Source organism: Pollachius pollachius (genome assembly GCF_949987615.1).
Source record: "Pollachius pollachius genome assembly, chromosome: 6".
NCBI lineage: Eukaryota > Metazoa > Chordata > Actinopteri > Gadiformes > Gadidae > Pollachius > Pollachius pollachius.
The window spans coordinates 1,821,415-1,835,983 of record NC_136939.1 but is presented as its reverse complement, the minus strand read 5'-3'; the positions used below and the strand labels follow the sequence as shown (position 1 = coordinate 1,835,983).

The 14,569-nt window shown below is 51.5% G+C and overlaps 1 protein-coding gene across 4 annotated transcripts in view; it reads right to left on the bottom strand.

The window, feature by feature from the left end:
* acaca (acetyl-CoA carboxylase alpha) overlaps positions 1 to 14,569 on the bottom strand; it is a 60,998-nt gene that overhangs the window by 37,744 nt on the left and 8,685 nt on the right. For all 4 annotated transcript variants that reach the window (XM_079738484.1, XM_079738485.1, XM_079738486.1 and 1 more), the window contains exons 8-20: positions 13,956 to 14,062; positions 13,322 to 13,432; positions 12,594 to 12,803; positions 11,813 to 11,983; positions 9,860 to 10,021; positions 9,261 to 9,424; positions 8,296 to 8,446; positions 7,690 to 7,793; positions 7,021 to 7,248; positions 5,689 to 5,839; positions 5,152 to 5,286; positions 2,368 to 2,514; positions 416 to 604 (exon numbers count right to left, since the gene is read on the bottom strand). In XM_079738484.1, the coding sequence (XP_079594610.1) occupies positions 416 to 604; positions 2,368 to 2,514; positions 5,152 to 5,286; positions 5,689 to 5,839; positions 7,021 to 7,248; positions 7,690 to 7,793; positions 8,296 to 8,446; positions 9,261 to 9,424; positions 9,860 to 10,021; positions 11,813 to 11,983; positions 12,594 to 12,803; positions 13,322 to 13,432; positions 13,956 to 14,062 (2,030 nt within the window). The remainder of the gene's footprint in view (positions 1 to 415; positions 605 to 2,367; positions 2,515 to 5,151; positions 5,287 to 5,688; positions 5,840 to 7,020; positions 7,249 to 7,689; positions 7,794 to 8,295; positions 8,447 to 9,260; positions 9,425 to 9,859; positions 10,022 to 11,812; positions 11,984 to 12,593; positions 12,804 to 13,321; positions 13,433 to 13,955; positions 14,063 to 14,569) is intronic.

Genomic DNA, 14,569 nt, shown 5'->3' with positions numbered 1-14,569 from the left:
AAGAGTGAACGAGCGAGTGAAAGAGTGAGTGAGTGAATGAGTGAGTGAGTGAGTGAGTGAGTGAGTGAGTGAGTGAGTGAGTGAGCGAGCATGTGAATGAGTGAGTGAGTGAGTGAGTGAGTGAGTGAGTGAGTGAGAGAGCGAGTGAGCGAGTGAGAGAGCGAGTGAGTGAGTGAGTGAGTGAGCGAGCATGTGAGTGAGTGAGCGAGTGAGTGAGCGAGCATGTGAGTGAGTGAGTGAGTGAGTGAGTGAGTGAGCGAGTGAGTGAGTGAGTGAGTGAGTGAGTGAGCGAGCATGTGAGTGAGTGAGTGAGTGAGTGAGTGAGTGAGTGAGTGAGTGAGCATGTGAATGAGTGAGAGAGTGAGAGAGTGAGAGAGTGAGAGAGTGAGTGAGCGAGCGAGCGAGCGAGCGTCACCTGCTGGGAGGGGAACTGGCAGAGCACGGAGGTGATGTTGCTGGCGTACTGGGCCATCTCCTTCTTGATGGCCTTCTCCACGGCGGGCGGGATGCGCCCCGACACGCTGGTCATGATGTCCTGCAGCTCCAGCAGCGGCAGGGAGGGGTCCCGCATTGTCTTCATCAGACGCTCCACCCACTCCTTCAGCTGGGAGGGGGCACGGGGGGGCAAGGAGACAAGGAGACACACGAGGGGGCAAGGAGATACACGAGGGGGCAAGGAGATAAGGAGACACACGAGGGGGCAAGGAGACACACGAGGGGGCAAGGAGACACACGGGGGGGCAAGGAGACACACGGGGGGGCAAGGAGACACACGAGGGGGCAAGACGACAAGGAGACACACGAGGGGGCAAGGAGACACACGAGGTGGCAAGGAGACACACGAGGGAACAAGGAGACAAGGAGACACATGAGGGAACAAGGAGACAAGGAGACACACGAGGGGGCAAGGAGACACACGAGGGGGCAAGGAGACACACGGGGGGGCAAGGAGACACACGAGGGGGCAAGACGACAAGGAGACACACGAGGGGGCAAGGAGACACACGAGGTGGCAAGGAGACACACGAGGGAACAAGGAGACAAGGAGACACACGAGGGAACAAGGAGACAAGGAGACACACGAGGGGGCAAGGAGACACACGAGGGGGCAAGGAGACACACGAGGGGGCAAGGAGACACACGAGGGGGCAAGGAGACACACGGGGGGGCAAGGAGACACACGGGGGGGCAAGGAGACACACGAGGGGGCAAGGAGACACACGAGGGAACAAGGAGACAAGGAGACACACGAGGGGGCAAGGAGACACACGAGGGGGCAGGGAGACACACGAGGGGACAAGGAGACAAGGAGACACACGAGGGGACAGGGAGACACACGAGGGGGCAAGGAGACACACGAGGGGGCAAGGAGACAAGGAGACACACGAGGGAACAAGGAGACAAGGAGACACACGAGGGAACAAGGAGACAAGGAGACACACGAGGGGGCAAGGAGACACACGAGGGAACAAGAAGACAAGGAGACACACGAGGGAACAAGGAGACAAGGAGACACACGAGGGAACAAGGAGACAAGGAGACACATGAGGGAACAAGGAGACAAGGAGACACACGAGGGGGCAAGGAGACGCACGAGGGGGCAAGGAGACAAGGAGACACACGAGGGAACAAGGAGACAGGGAGACACACGAGGGAACAAGGAGACAGGGAGACACACGAGGGAACAAGGAGACAAGAAGACACACGAGGGAACAAGGAGACAAGGTGACACACGAGGGGGCAAGGAGACGCACGAGGGGGCAAGAAGACACACGAGGGGGCAAGGAGACAGGGAGACACACGAGGGAACAAGGAGACAGGGAGACACACGAGGGAACAAGGAGACAAGAAGATACACGAGGGAACAAGGAGACAAGGAGACACACGAGGGAACAAGGAGACAAGGAGACACACGAGGGAACAAGGAGACAAGGAGACACACGAGGGGGCAAGGAGACACATGAGGGAACAAGGAGACAGGGAGACACACGAGGGAACAAGGAGACAGGGAGACACACGAGGGAACAAGGAGACAAGGAGACACACGAGGGAACAAGGAGACAAGGAGACACACGAGGGGGCAAGGAGAGAACAAGGTCAGGATGCGCAATAACCTTCATAATGTCTATTCATAAAGCAGCTCTTTAAGACATTATGATACTTCATGGTCAGTACGGAGTGTGTGCGTGAGTGTGTGAGAGTGTATTGGTGTGTATCCATGCATGTGAGCTTGTGAGTGAGTGTGTATGTGAGCGAGTGAGTGTACCTTTGCACTGCATGTGAGTGAATGAGTGTGTTTACATATGCATGAGTGTGTGGGTGAGCGAGTTTGTGTGAGTGTGTGTGTGTATCTATGTGCGTGCTGACCTTGATGCTGAAGAAGGGCTCGGGGAGGCAGAAGCCGTTCATGATGTGCAGCAGGTGGTCCAGGGTGCTGTGGAACACGCGGTGCAGCTTCTCCCCCCGCAGTGCCACCGCCTGGATCACCGGCAGGACCCCCGTGTGGAGCTCCGCCTGCAGGGACACCCCCCCCACGGTCAGACACACCCCTCTATCTGTTAGACACCCCCCCACGGTCAGACACAACCCCACAGTCAGACACACACCTCCATTATATACACACAGTCAGACACACACCTCTATCTGTTAGACACCCCCCCACAGTCAGACACACCCCTCTATCTGTTAGACACCCCCCCACGGTCAGACACACCCCTCTATCTGTTAGACACCCCCCCACAGTCAGACACAACCCCACAGTCAGACACACACCTCCATTATATACCCACAGTCAGACACACACCTCTATCTGTTATACCCACAGTCAGACACACACCTCTATCTGTTATACACACAGTCAGACACACACCTCTATCTGTTATACACACAGTCAGACACACACCTCTATCTGTTATACACACAGTCAGACACACACCTCTATCTGTTATACCCACAGTCAGACACACACCTCTATCTGTTATACCCACAGTCAGACACACACCTCTATCTGTTATACACACAGTCAGACACACACCTCTATCTGTTATACACACAGTCAGACACACACCTCCATTATATACACACAGTCAGTCATACACCTCTATCTGTTATACCCACAGTCAGACACACACCTCTATCTGTTATACACACAGTCAGACACACACCTCTATCTGTTATACACACAGTCAGACACACACCTCTATCTGTTATACACACAGTCAGACACACACCTCTATCTGTTATACACACAGTCAGACACACACCTCTATCTGTTATACACACAGTCAGACACACACCTCTATCTGTTATACCCACAGTCAGACACACACCTCTATCTGTTATACACACAGTCAGACACACACCTCTATCTGTTATACCCACAGTCAGACACACCCCTCTATCTGTTAGACACCCCCCCACAGTCAGACACACCCCTCTATCTGTTAGACACCCCCCCACGGTCAGACACACCCCTCTATCTGTTAGACACCCCCCCACAGTCAGACACAACCCCACAGTCAGACACACACCTCCATTATATACCCACAGTCAGACACACACCTCTATCTGTTATACCCACAGTCAGACACACACCTCTATCTGTTATACACACAGTCAGACACACACCTCTATCTGTTATACACACAGTCAGACACACACCTCTATCTGTTATACACACAGTCAGACACACACCTCTATCTGTTATACACACAGTCAGACACACGTCTCTATCTGTTATACCCACAGTCAGACACACACCTCTATCTGTTATACCCACAGTCAGACACACACCTCTATCTGTTATACACACAGTCAGACACACACCTCTATCTGTTATACACACAGTCAGACACACACCTCCATTATATACACACAGTCAGTCATACACCTCTATCTGTTATACCCACAGTCAGACACACACCTCTATCTGTTATACACACAGTCAGACACACACCTCTATCTGTTATACACACAGTCAGACACACACCTCTATCTGTTATACACACAGTCAGACACACACCTCTATCTGTTATACACACAGTCAGACACACACCTCTATCTGTTATACACACAGTCAGACACACACCTCTATCTGTTATACACACAGTCAGACACACACCTCTATCTGTTATACACACAGTCAGACACACACCTCTATCTGTTATACACACAGTCAGACACACACCTCTATCTGTTATACACACAGTCAGACACACACCTCTATCTGTTATACACACAGTCAGACACACACCTCTATCTGTTATACACACAGTCAGACACACACCTCTATCTGTTATACACACAGTCAGACACACACCTCTATCTGTTATACACACAGTCAGACACACACCTCTATCTGTTATACCCACAGTCAGACACACACCTCTATCTGTTATACCCACAGTCAGACACACACCTCTATCTGTTATACACACAGTCAGACACACACCTCCATTATATACACACAGTCAGTCATACACCTCTATCTGTTATACCCACAGTCAGACACACACCTCTATCTGTTATACACACAGTCAGACACACACCTCCATTATATACACACAGTCAGACACACACCTCCATTATATACACACAGTCAGACACACACCTCCATACATCCATTATAAACAAACAGTACCTATACTATCTCTATAGATATATCTCTATCTATATGTCTATAGATCCATCCATCTATAAATGTGTAGATACACATACTCACACACACACCACACACAATACCTATCTATCTATCAACACAATAACTAGATCGACACACACAGTAGCTATATCTGTCTGTCTGTCTGTCTGTCTGTCTGTCTGTCACACAACAAACAGGTTAACATACATTATATCAATCCATCCACTCATTGTTGTTACGCAAGCAAACACAAACACACCCCCCCACACACACCACCATCATACCAACACACACACACCCGTACCAACACACACACACACACACACCCGTACCAACACACACACACACACACACACACACACACACAACACAAACACACACACACACCACGATCATACCAACACACCCGTACCAACACACACACACACACACACACACCCGTACCAACACACACACACACACACACACACACACACGTACCAACACAGACACACACACCCCCCCCCACTGACCTGCTGCACCCTGCTGGGGTCGTCCAGCTGCAGCTTGGCGATGACGCAGCCGGGCTCCAGCGCCGCCCCCGTCCGCTTCACGTAGTGGATACACCCCGACTCGGCCGCCGTCAGGGTCATCACCATCTTCATCACCTGGAGGTCACACAATACATCATCATCATCACCTTCACATCACCATCTTCATCGTCTGGAGGTTATACATATCATCATCATCATCATCACCTACAGGTAACATAACACCACATCACCGTCTTCATCCCCTAGCCACCTTGTCTCTCATCACCGTCTTCATCACCTATCCACCTTGTCTCTCACCACCGTCTTCATCACCTACCCACCTTGTCTCCGGGCCACGAGGTGGTGGGTTTAGTCCCCAGCCTACAGCACACCATCTAACTACACAACACCTCCACCCAAACACACAGACTCACTATCCTACATCACGCACACCTCCCTCCCACATCGGTCCACACACACACACACACACACACACACACACACACACGTAGGTCGAGCTCCCCCCAGACCCCCCACCTCTATCTCGGCGTAGCACTGTCCTGAGAACACGTGACCCCCGTCCTCCACCGTGTACTGCATGATCTTCCCGGCGGACGGCGAGCGCAGCAGGCTGGGGTCGTTCTCCTTCTCAAACACACACGTCTTGTTGCCGATGGTGATGCGGTACCTGGAACACACACACAGACACACACACACACACACACGGTCAGAGGAACACACACACTGTGTCAGAGGAACACACACAGGACATCGGAGGAACACACACACACAACGTCAGAGTAAAACACACGGTGTCAGAGGAACACACACACGACATCAGAGGAACACACACACGACATCAGAGGAACACACACAGACACGACATCAGAGGAACACACACACACACGGTGTCAGAGGAACACACACACGACATCAGAGGAACACACAAACGACATCAGAGGAACACACACACAGTGTGTCAGAGGAACACACACACACAACGTCGGAGTAAAACACACGGTGTCAGAGGAACACACACACGACATCAGAGGAACACACACACGACATCAGAGGAACACACACACACGGTGTCAGAGGAACACACACACACGTGTCAGAGGAACTCACACACGACATCAGAGGAACACACACGACATCAGAGGAACACACACACACACGACATCAGAGGAACACACACACACACGGTGTCAGAGGAACACACACACGACATCAGAGGAACACACACACGACATCAGAGGAACACACACACAGTGTGTCAGAGGAACACACGCACACGGTGTCAGAGGAACACACACACGACATCAGAGGAACACACACACGTCTCCTGAGCTTAAGGTGGAGCGAAACACAGACAGACTGGATTCTGTTAGAAACGTTAACTAACGGCAAATAACGCTCATGAATGTCTCAGACTAAAGTTTGCATTGATGGCTACAACTTTCCCTTTCCCAATACATTTCTAATAACAACGCACTACTAATACTTTACATCAACTCCCTCCTCCCCATGGTGTATCTCTAAATATATCTCTCCTAACACCACCCACCCCTACTATGCCTCATGTCTTCCCCCCCTTGCCCCACCCCTTTCAATATCTCTCATAACACCCCCCACCAAACTACGGCTATTACTACTACTAATGTATCCAACCCTTTCAATATCTCTTAAAACACCACCCACCCCTACGTCTAATGTCTTCCAGCCCTTTCAATATCTCTTATAACCCCACCCCTACTAAATCGACCATCTCCCATCCCTGCTCCGCCCGGCTCAGGACCCATCTGATCACCACCGCCCCCACCGGTCCACCTCCTCCTTCATGTAGGTGGTGTAGCTGTAGTGTAGTACCTGTCCACCTCCTCCTTCATGTAGGTGGTGTAGCTGTTGCCGTCATAGGACAGCAGCAGCCCTCCGTCGCTGAGCCGGTGGACGTCCACCTCGGCCGAGGAGCTGTTCATGATCACCACGTAGGAGTTGGGCGACTGGCGCGTCACCGTCAGCGCGTACTTGGTGCCCTCGTAGATCAGCTCCACCCCCACCGTGTTGAGCAGGGTGTGGGCGGGAAGGACCTGACCCCTGGGGGGGGGGGGGGAGAGCGGAAGTTAAGGTCCTAAACGGCTCGGCACGTTATCAAGTCCTAACGAGAGCTGTTCCGATACTGATACCGGAATCGGAAGGAAGAAATGTTAACGGAACACCTCTCGTCCTCACTAGAGCGTGCCGTCAACAACGTTCAACTATACAGAAACAATGTCTCACTAAGTACGGTGTCTTTGTGTGTGACTGGTTAAGATGAGACTGGTTAAAATGTCACTGGTTAAGATGTCATTGGTTCAGATGTGACTGGTTCAGATGTGACTGGTTTAGATGTCACTGGTTCAGATGTCACTGGTTAAGATGTCACTGGTTCAGATGTCACTGGTTCAGATGTCACTGGTTAAGATGTGACTGGTTAAGATGTCACTGGTTAAGATGTGACCGACCGAGCGGTAACGATGTGATATTCCTGGGGTTTACCTCTCCAGGGAGTGCAGGAAGTTGGAGACGCTGTTCCGGAGTTTGACGTCGGCAACGTGGAGCGCCCCGCTAACGATGCCCAGCATGGTGTCTGGCCGCTCCGCCTGCACACACACACACACACACACACACACACACACACACACACACACACACACACGTCAAAACCCTTCATCTCAAACAACCTCAGCGTCTCTAGTTCCTTGTGAACAACGTCGCCCCACAAAATATCTCTCCTGCAGCTATGTCCCCAGCCTCTAGAAGGTCCTACAGCTCAACTCCAGCCTCTAGCCTCTAGAAGGTCCTTCAGCTATGTCTCCAGCCTCTAGTCTCTATATTCTAGAGTCTAGAAGGTCCTTCAGCTATGTCCCCAGCCTCTAGAAGGTCCTACAGCTCAACTCCAGCCTCTAGACCTAGAAGGTCCTTCAGCTACGTCTCAAGCTTCTAGACCTAGAAGGTCCTACAGCTACATCTCCAGCCTCTAGAAGGTCCTACAACTACATCTCCAGCCTCTAGCAGACAGAAGGTCCAACAGCTACATCTCCAGCCTCCAGCCTCTAGCCTTTAGCCTCCAGCCGGTCCTAGGGCGTGCGAGAGAGGGCGTACCTGCATCTTCTCCGAGATGAGGCGATCCAGCCAGCCGGTGTCGATGCTGTTGGACTGGAAGCACTCGGTCTCCAGCAGCTTGATGAGGTACTCCACCGTGGTCCGGAAGTCCCCTCGGATGGACAGCTCCTTCAGGGCCACCACCATGTTGCTACGGAGACGAGGAGGAGAGAGGGTGAAGGACATGATGCAGCACCGGTCGACACGTCTCAAGTGATGCATTTGCTTTGACTGTGTTGTGTCAGTGGCTAAAGAGTTGGAGGAAAGGTACTTAGATTTAAATAGCGAGCCTCAAAACACAAAGGCTGGCATAGAGCTTTACAGAGGCAGGGAACACATTATGTAACACTTTAAAGGACAAGCATTTAAGAGAGCAAGGAAAAACTGACAGTGTGCCCTCTGTATCCTGAGACATGCTGACGCCTCACAACTAGGTCCGGTCTGCTGTATCAGCGAACAAACAATGAACTCCCCTAGTTTTCCCCAGTTCAGCCAAGGTAGAAGTTTTCCACATTAGATGTATGAATGTTCAGGGATGTACAAGTTATTCAGAAAACAACATCTCCAAATTAGCAATGAAGGTGATTCAGACTCTTTGTGATGCCGTGCGTATGTGTGGGTCTCTGTTTGAGTTAATATGCATGTGTGTCTCTGTGCAAGTCTCTTTGTGAGTGTGTGTGTGGTCACGTCTTTCTTATTTTGAGTCTGTGTGTGAGTGTGCATGCATGCCTCTGTGTGAGTGTCTTTGTGAGTGCACGTGCTTGTGGCTCTTTGTTTGCACGGTGGGTGTCTCTGAGTGAGTGTGTGTGTGTGCATGTGTGCCTCTGTGTGAGTCTCTTTGTGAGTGTGTGTGTGTGTGCGCGTCTGTTTCAGCGTGAGTCTCTTTGTGAGTGTACGTGCGTGTGGCTCTCCGTTTGCGCGGTGTGTGTCTCTGTGTGTGTCTCTCTCTCTGTGCGTGTCCTTACGAGATGGCCTCCTCGCGGTTCTCCCCCCAGGAGAAGCAGTGTCCAAACTGGGAGTCGGCGAACTCGTGCAGTCCGCCGGCCGCCGCCACGCTGAAGTAGCCCCACACGTTCTTGTTGCTGCGGAAGTTCAGCTCCTGCACCGTGCCGGAGCTGGGCTTGAAACCCTGCAGACACACACCCACGTAACGCAGAACAACACACACACGCAATGCAGACACACAAGCACACACACACACACACACACGCACACACAATGGTTTTAGAGGTTTCACACACACGCAACGCAGATACACACACACACACACACACGCAGATGTACACACACACACACACACACACACACACACACACACACACACACACACACACACACAAACACTGGTTTTAGAGGTTTCAATGTTATGTTAATGCAATTGTATTGATATTTGTTACTCACTGTTATTGGTCATGTCTTAGTAAAATGTTTTGAGTGAAACATTGAATAATGCACTATTAAGAAAATGTAATTCATAATCCTAACATTTTTTATAAACACGAAACATGCAAATACAATTCCTAAAATCCACTCATGGCTCCCCACGCTGCCTTGCTCACTGTACCTCGTCTGGGTTTTCGCTGGTGATGCGGGCGGCGATCACATGACCGCGGGGGGAGGGGGCGGTGGACAGCCCCTCGAAGTCGATGAGGCAGTCCCCCCACGGATGGACCCCGTACAGCATCCGGATGTCCTTCATGCGGTGGAGGGGGATCCCCATGGCGATCTGGACCCCACACACACACACACACACACACACACACACACACACACACCAAGAGTTTAGTCTCATGAACCAATACACAAATTAGGCTCATTAAGCTAATTAAAACAGAACAGGTGATTGGTTGTCGTTTAAATACAATGTAAAATATACCTAGGTGGTCAAAACGATGAACTGGTAGAGCATGTATTTGGTGTTTGATTCCCTGTTATTCAACCGGCATTGCAAGGCATTGACAGCGCCAGGGTTGGGAGTTCTATTCCCAGTAGCGACCCCCATAGGGTTGTAAGGTTTGGCCACAAGCATCCACAGCCTGGGATACATGTTCCAGTATAACATCACATGCAATCCCCCGCCTCCTCATGCCTGTGGAACATGTGAACATTGGTATCCAATCTGAGATGTGATTTAGTGCGACCCCCTTCGTGCTCGAGGAAGACAAAGGTCTGCTGCTTGATTACACAACTCAAAACACCCTGACCTACATACACACACACACACACACACAATATACTACACACACCCTGACCTACATACACACGCGTACAATATACTATACACACACACAGTCAGGGGAACACTATGCACAGTGTCACAAACACACACACAGCTGGACAGACACACCAAAAATGAGTCTGACACAATACGTTAGACACACACACACAGTCAGATACACTATACACACAAAGAGTCAACCGCAGTATCTCCGCCTCTCACACACACACACACACACACACACACACACACACACACACACACACACACACACACACACACACACACACACACACACACACACACACACACACACACAGCCGACAGCGGCCCAGACCACGTGACCCATCGCCGCCACGTTAACCCTCGTCCCGGTGCCTCTCACGCCGTTGTCATGGATACGGGGGGCCGCCGGGCGAGGTGGGCGGGGCGTCGGCGCTTGGCTGACCAGCGCCCCACTGAGACGGACACACACCCTGACTGGGGGAGGCTAGAGGCTCCCTCTAGCCAGACAGACGGGGGGGGGGTTGTGTGTTTGTGTACAACTGAGGGATTGCGTGCATGAATCCATTTATGAGCATGTACACATGACTGTGGGTGAGGAACACGAGTTTACCCTGGTACGCATTACTGTGTATGTGTTGTTGTCTATCTGTGTGTGCGTGTATGTGTCTGCGCGCACGTGTTGATGCGTGTGTGTGAGGTTGTGTGCGTGCGCGTTTATGCATGTGTGTGTCTATGCGGGTGTCTAGGCTTGTGTGCGCGAGCGTCTATGCGTGTGTGTGTTTGTTTGCCTCAATGTGTGTGTGCCCTTGTGTCTATGCCTGCATGTGTGCATGTCTATGCAGGTGTCCATGCGTGTGTGTGCGTGTCCATGCGCGTGTGTGTCCATGGGTGTGTGTGTGTGCGTGTCCATGCGTGTGTGTGTGTTTCTGTGTGCGTGTCCATGCAGGTGTGTATGTGTGTGCGTGTCCATGCATGTGTGTGTGTGTGTGTGTTTCTGTGTGCGTGTCCATGCAGGTGTGTATGTGTGTGCGTGTCCATGCATGTCCATGCATGTGTGTGTGTGTGTGTGTGTGTGTGTGTGTGTGTGTGTGTGTGTGTGTGTGTGTGTGTGTGTGTGTGTGTGTGTGTGTGTGTGTGTGTGTGTGTGTGTGTGTGTGTGTGTGTGTGTGTGTGTGTGTGTGTGTGTGTGCGTGCGTGCGTGCGTGCGTGCGTGCGTGCGTGCGTGCGTGCGTGCGTGCGTGCGTGCGTGCGTGCGTGCGTGCGTGCGTGCGTGCGTGCGTGCGTGCGTCTGACCTGCAGCTGTGCGGCGGGCAGGTTGACGTCGGCCACCATCTCAGTACAGGGGTGTTCCACCTGCAGCCGGGGGTTCAGCTCCAGGAAGTAGAAGCTGCCGTCCTTCCCGTAGAGGTACTCTACCGTGCCCGCGCTCACGTAGCCAACCATCTTTGCCAGCTTCACCGCACACTAAAGGGGGGGGGGAGAGGACGAACTCAACACAATGCTGCAGGACCTTACCTGATCTCAGTGTGAGCATTTTAGGATTCTCCTCCTTTGTGCATTCACGTCACAGCCAACTATTCTTTCCACCTTTTTTTACAGTATTGATTGACGTTTCAATAAAAATATATATCTTTCAAATAATTGAATGTTTTCTGTTGATTATGTTGCATATTGAACATTTGTATTTCTGCACAGAATGTTTTCTGCTAATATTCGGTGGAGCTCGGGAATCGAACACTCAAGCCGTTCAACCATCCTGTGTCCAAAAGGACTTGACAACGCAATACTATCAGATAAAAGGGGGGGGGGGGGATGTTTTGAGTAACCGCAGGATATTGTCGATCAGAAGGAAATAATGAAAGCTCAATTTTTATCAAAAATGTGAAACTATGAGGTTATTACGACGATAACAGGAGACAAACACTCTCTGAAACCCATCGTCGTCGTCCCTTTGAACCACAGCAGCGGTGGTGGTGTTGTGAGGCGTGGAACACTGCCTCCAGCTGGAGCCTCCACCTGTGCCCCACGGTGCAGCCTCCGCCCTAACACCACGGTGGTGGCCCCGGCGCCGTACCTTCTCCATGTCCTCGAAGACGTCGCTGGTGGCGATGGTGGCGGGCGCCTCCTCGATGATCTTCTGGTGCCGCCGCTGCACCGAGCAGTCCCTCCCGAACAGGGAGATGGCGTTGCCGTACTGGTCGGCCAGGATCTGCACCTCCAGGTGGCGTGCATGCTTCGCCAGCTGCATCACGAAGATGGGCGAGCCGGGGACCTCCGCCTGGACCTGGGGTGAGGGGTCAGAGGTCAGAGGTGAGGTTGGGGCACTGTGCACCTTAGTGGGGTGGGGAACGGGAGGGACGGAGCGTTGGACCCCCCCACTGAGTGAACCCGGGGGGCTGGGGGATGTTTGGACAGACACGACTAGGGTTTACATTCTTATAGCAAATAAATCATCATTTTTTCGGTATCTTACTTTGAGTGTAAACATATTTTTCAACGTAAACTATGAGGGCAAACATAAAAAAACAAAACATAAGATATGATTGTAAACATATTCTTCTAATTGAACGGAGCGTAAACATATTTTTCTACGTAAATTGAGTGTATACATATTTTACGTGAACCAGAGACAGCGGACTGGCCCGGTTCCAACTCTTTATTCCGCTAGCGATAGTCGCCCCTGATCGATATTCACCTTCTGGCCGGCGAGACGTCGGAAGACCTGAAAGGACTGAGACCCCAGACCACACCTCCTCCACCCCAGACCACACCCCCTCCACCCTAAGCCCCGCCCCCACTCACCTGTCTGAAGAGGTTGGGGAAGTCATCGGCGCAGTTGACCTTGCGGATGCCCTTCCCTCCGCCTCCCTCGGAGGCCTTCACCATCACAGGGTAGCCCACCACCTCGGCAGCCTGTAAACACACACACACACACACACACACACACACACACACACACACACACACACACACAGCAGTACTATTAATACTGTTACTACCATAACGACGACTATTAGTACTTTCTCTATCATTACCATTACTATAATTAGTACTATTCTCTATTACTACTGTAGACACTGCATATAAATTATCATTACATGCACATACTCTGCATCTTACTACTTTTCTGCACTTCCGGTTAGAAGCTAACTATTCGTTGTCTCTGGACTCGGCACAATGATAAAGGAGTTGAATCTAATCCATTATAGTACTATAGTATTATAGTGTAAATTCTCACTATTTTGCAAACACTATCAGTAAAGACTCTCAGAAACAGGTCATTGAGGAGCAGCTAGGGGTTAAAGGTCATCCCACTCCAGGAGGCCTACAGGTAGACCGCGGACGTCGGGGTTCGAACCCAGGACCTTTCGTCTGGGAGTCGAACACGGTCACCATGAGTCCACCTCCCTTGGCTGGGGGGGGGGGGGGTACCGACCTCGAGGCCGGCCTCCACGTCGGCGATGCAGCCCTGCTCGTACACGTCTGAGGGCACGTTGATGAGCTTCTTCTTCTGCTCAGCCTCCGTCCACTCCACCGTCAGCCCTGCAGCGAAACGCGACCACGACGTCAACACTCGAATGGAAGCGGTAAATGGACTGCATTTATACTGCACAATACTGCCTAACATTCACCCGTTCATGCACACATTCACACACTGACGGCGGAGTCAGCCACGCAGGGCGACAGCCAGCTCGACAGGAGCAGTCAGGGGTGGGGGGGGGCGTCTCGCTCAGGGACACCTCGACACTCCGCTAGGAGGAGCCGGGGATCAAACTAGAGACCCTCCAGTTACCAGCCAACCCGCTCTACCTCCTGAGCCACTGCTGCCCGTGTACACCATGAGAAAGATACAGCGGGCATCAGGACGTAGTCCCGTGGCTTAAGGGGCAGAGAAGGCCCGTGGACATTTTTGACACATCCTCAACAATAGTGATAAATATATTTATTTATACAAAATTAACGGTTAATTATGTATAAATAAAATAAGTGTATTGCCTGTGAAGCCCTTTGAGACTGTACCTGTGATTAAGGGCTGTACAAATAAAATTG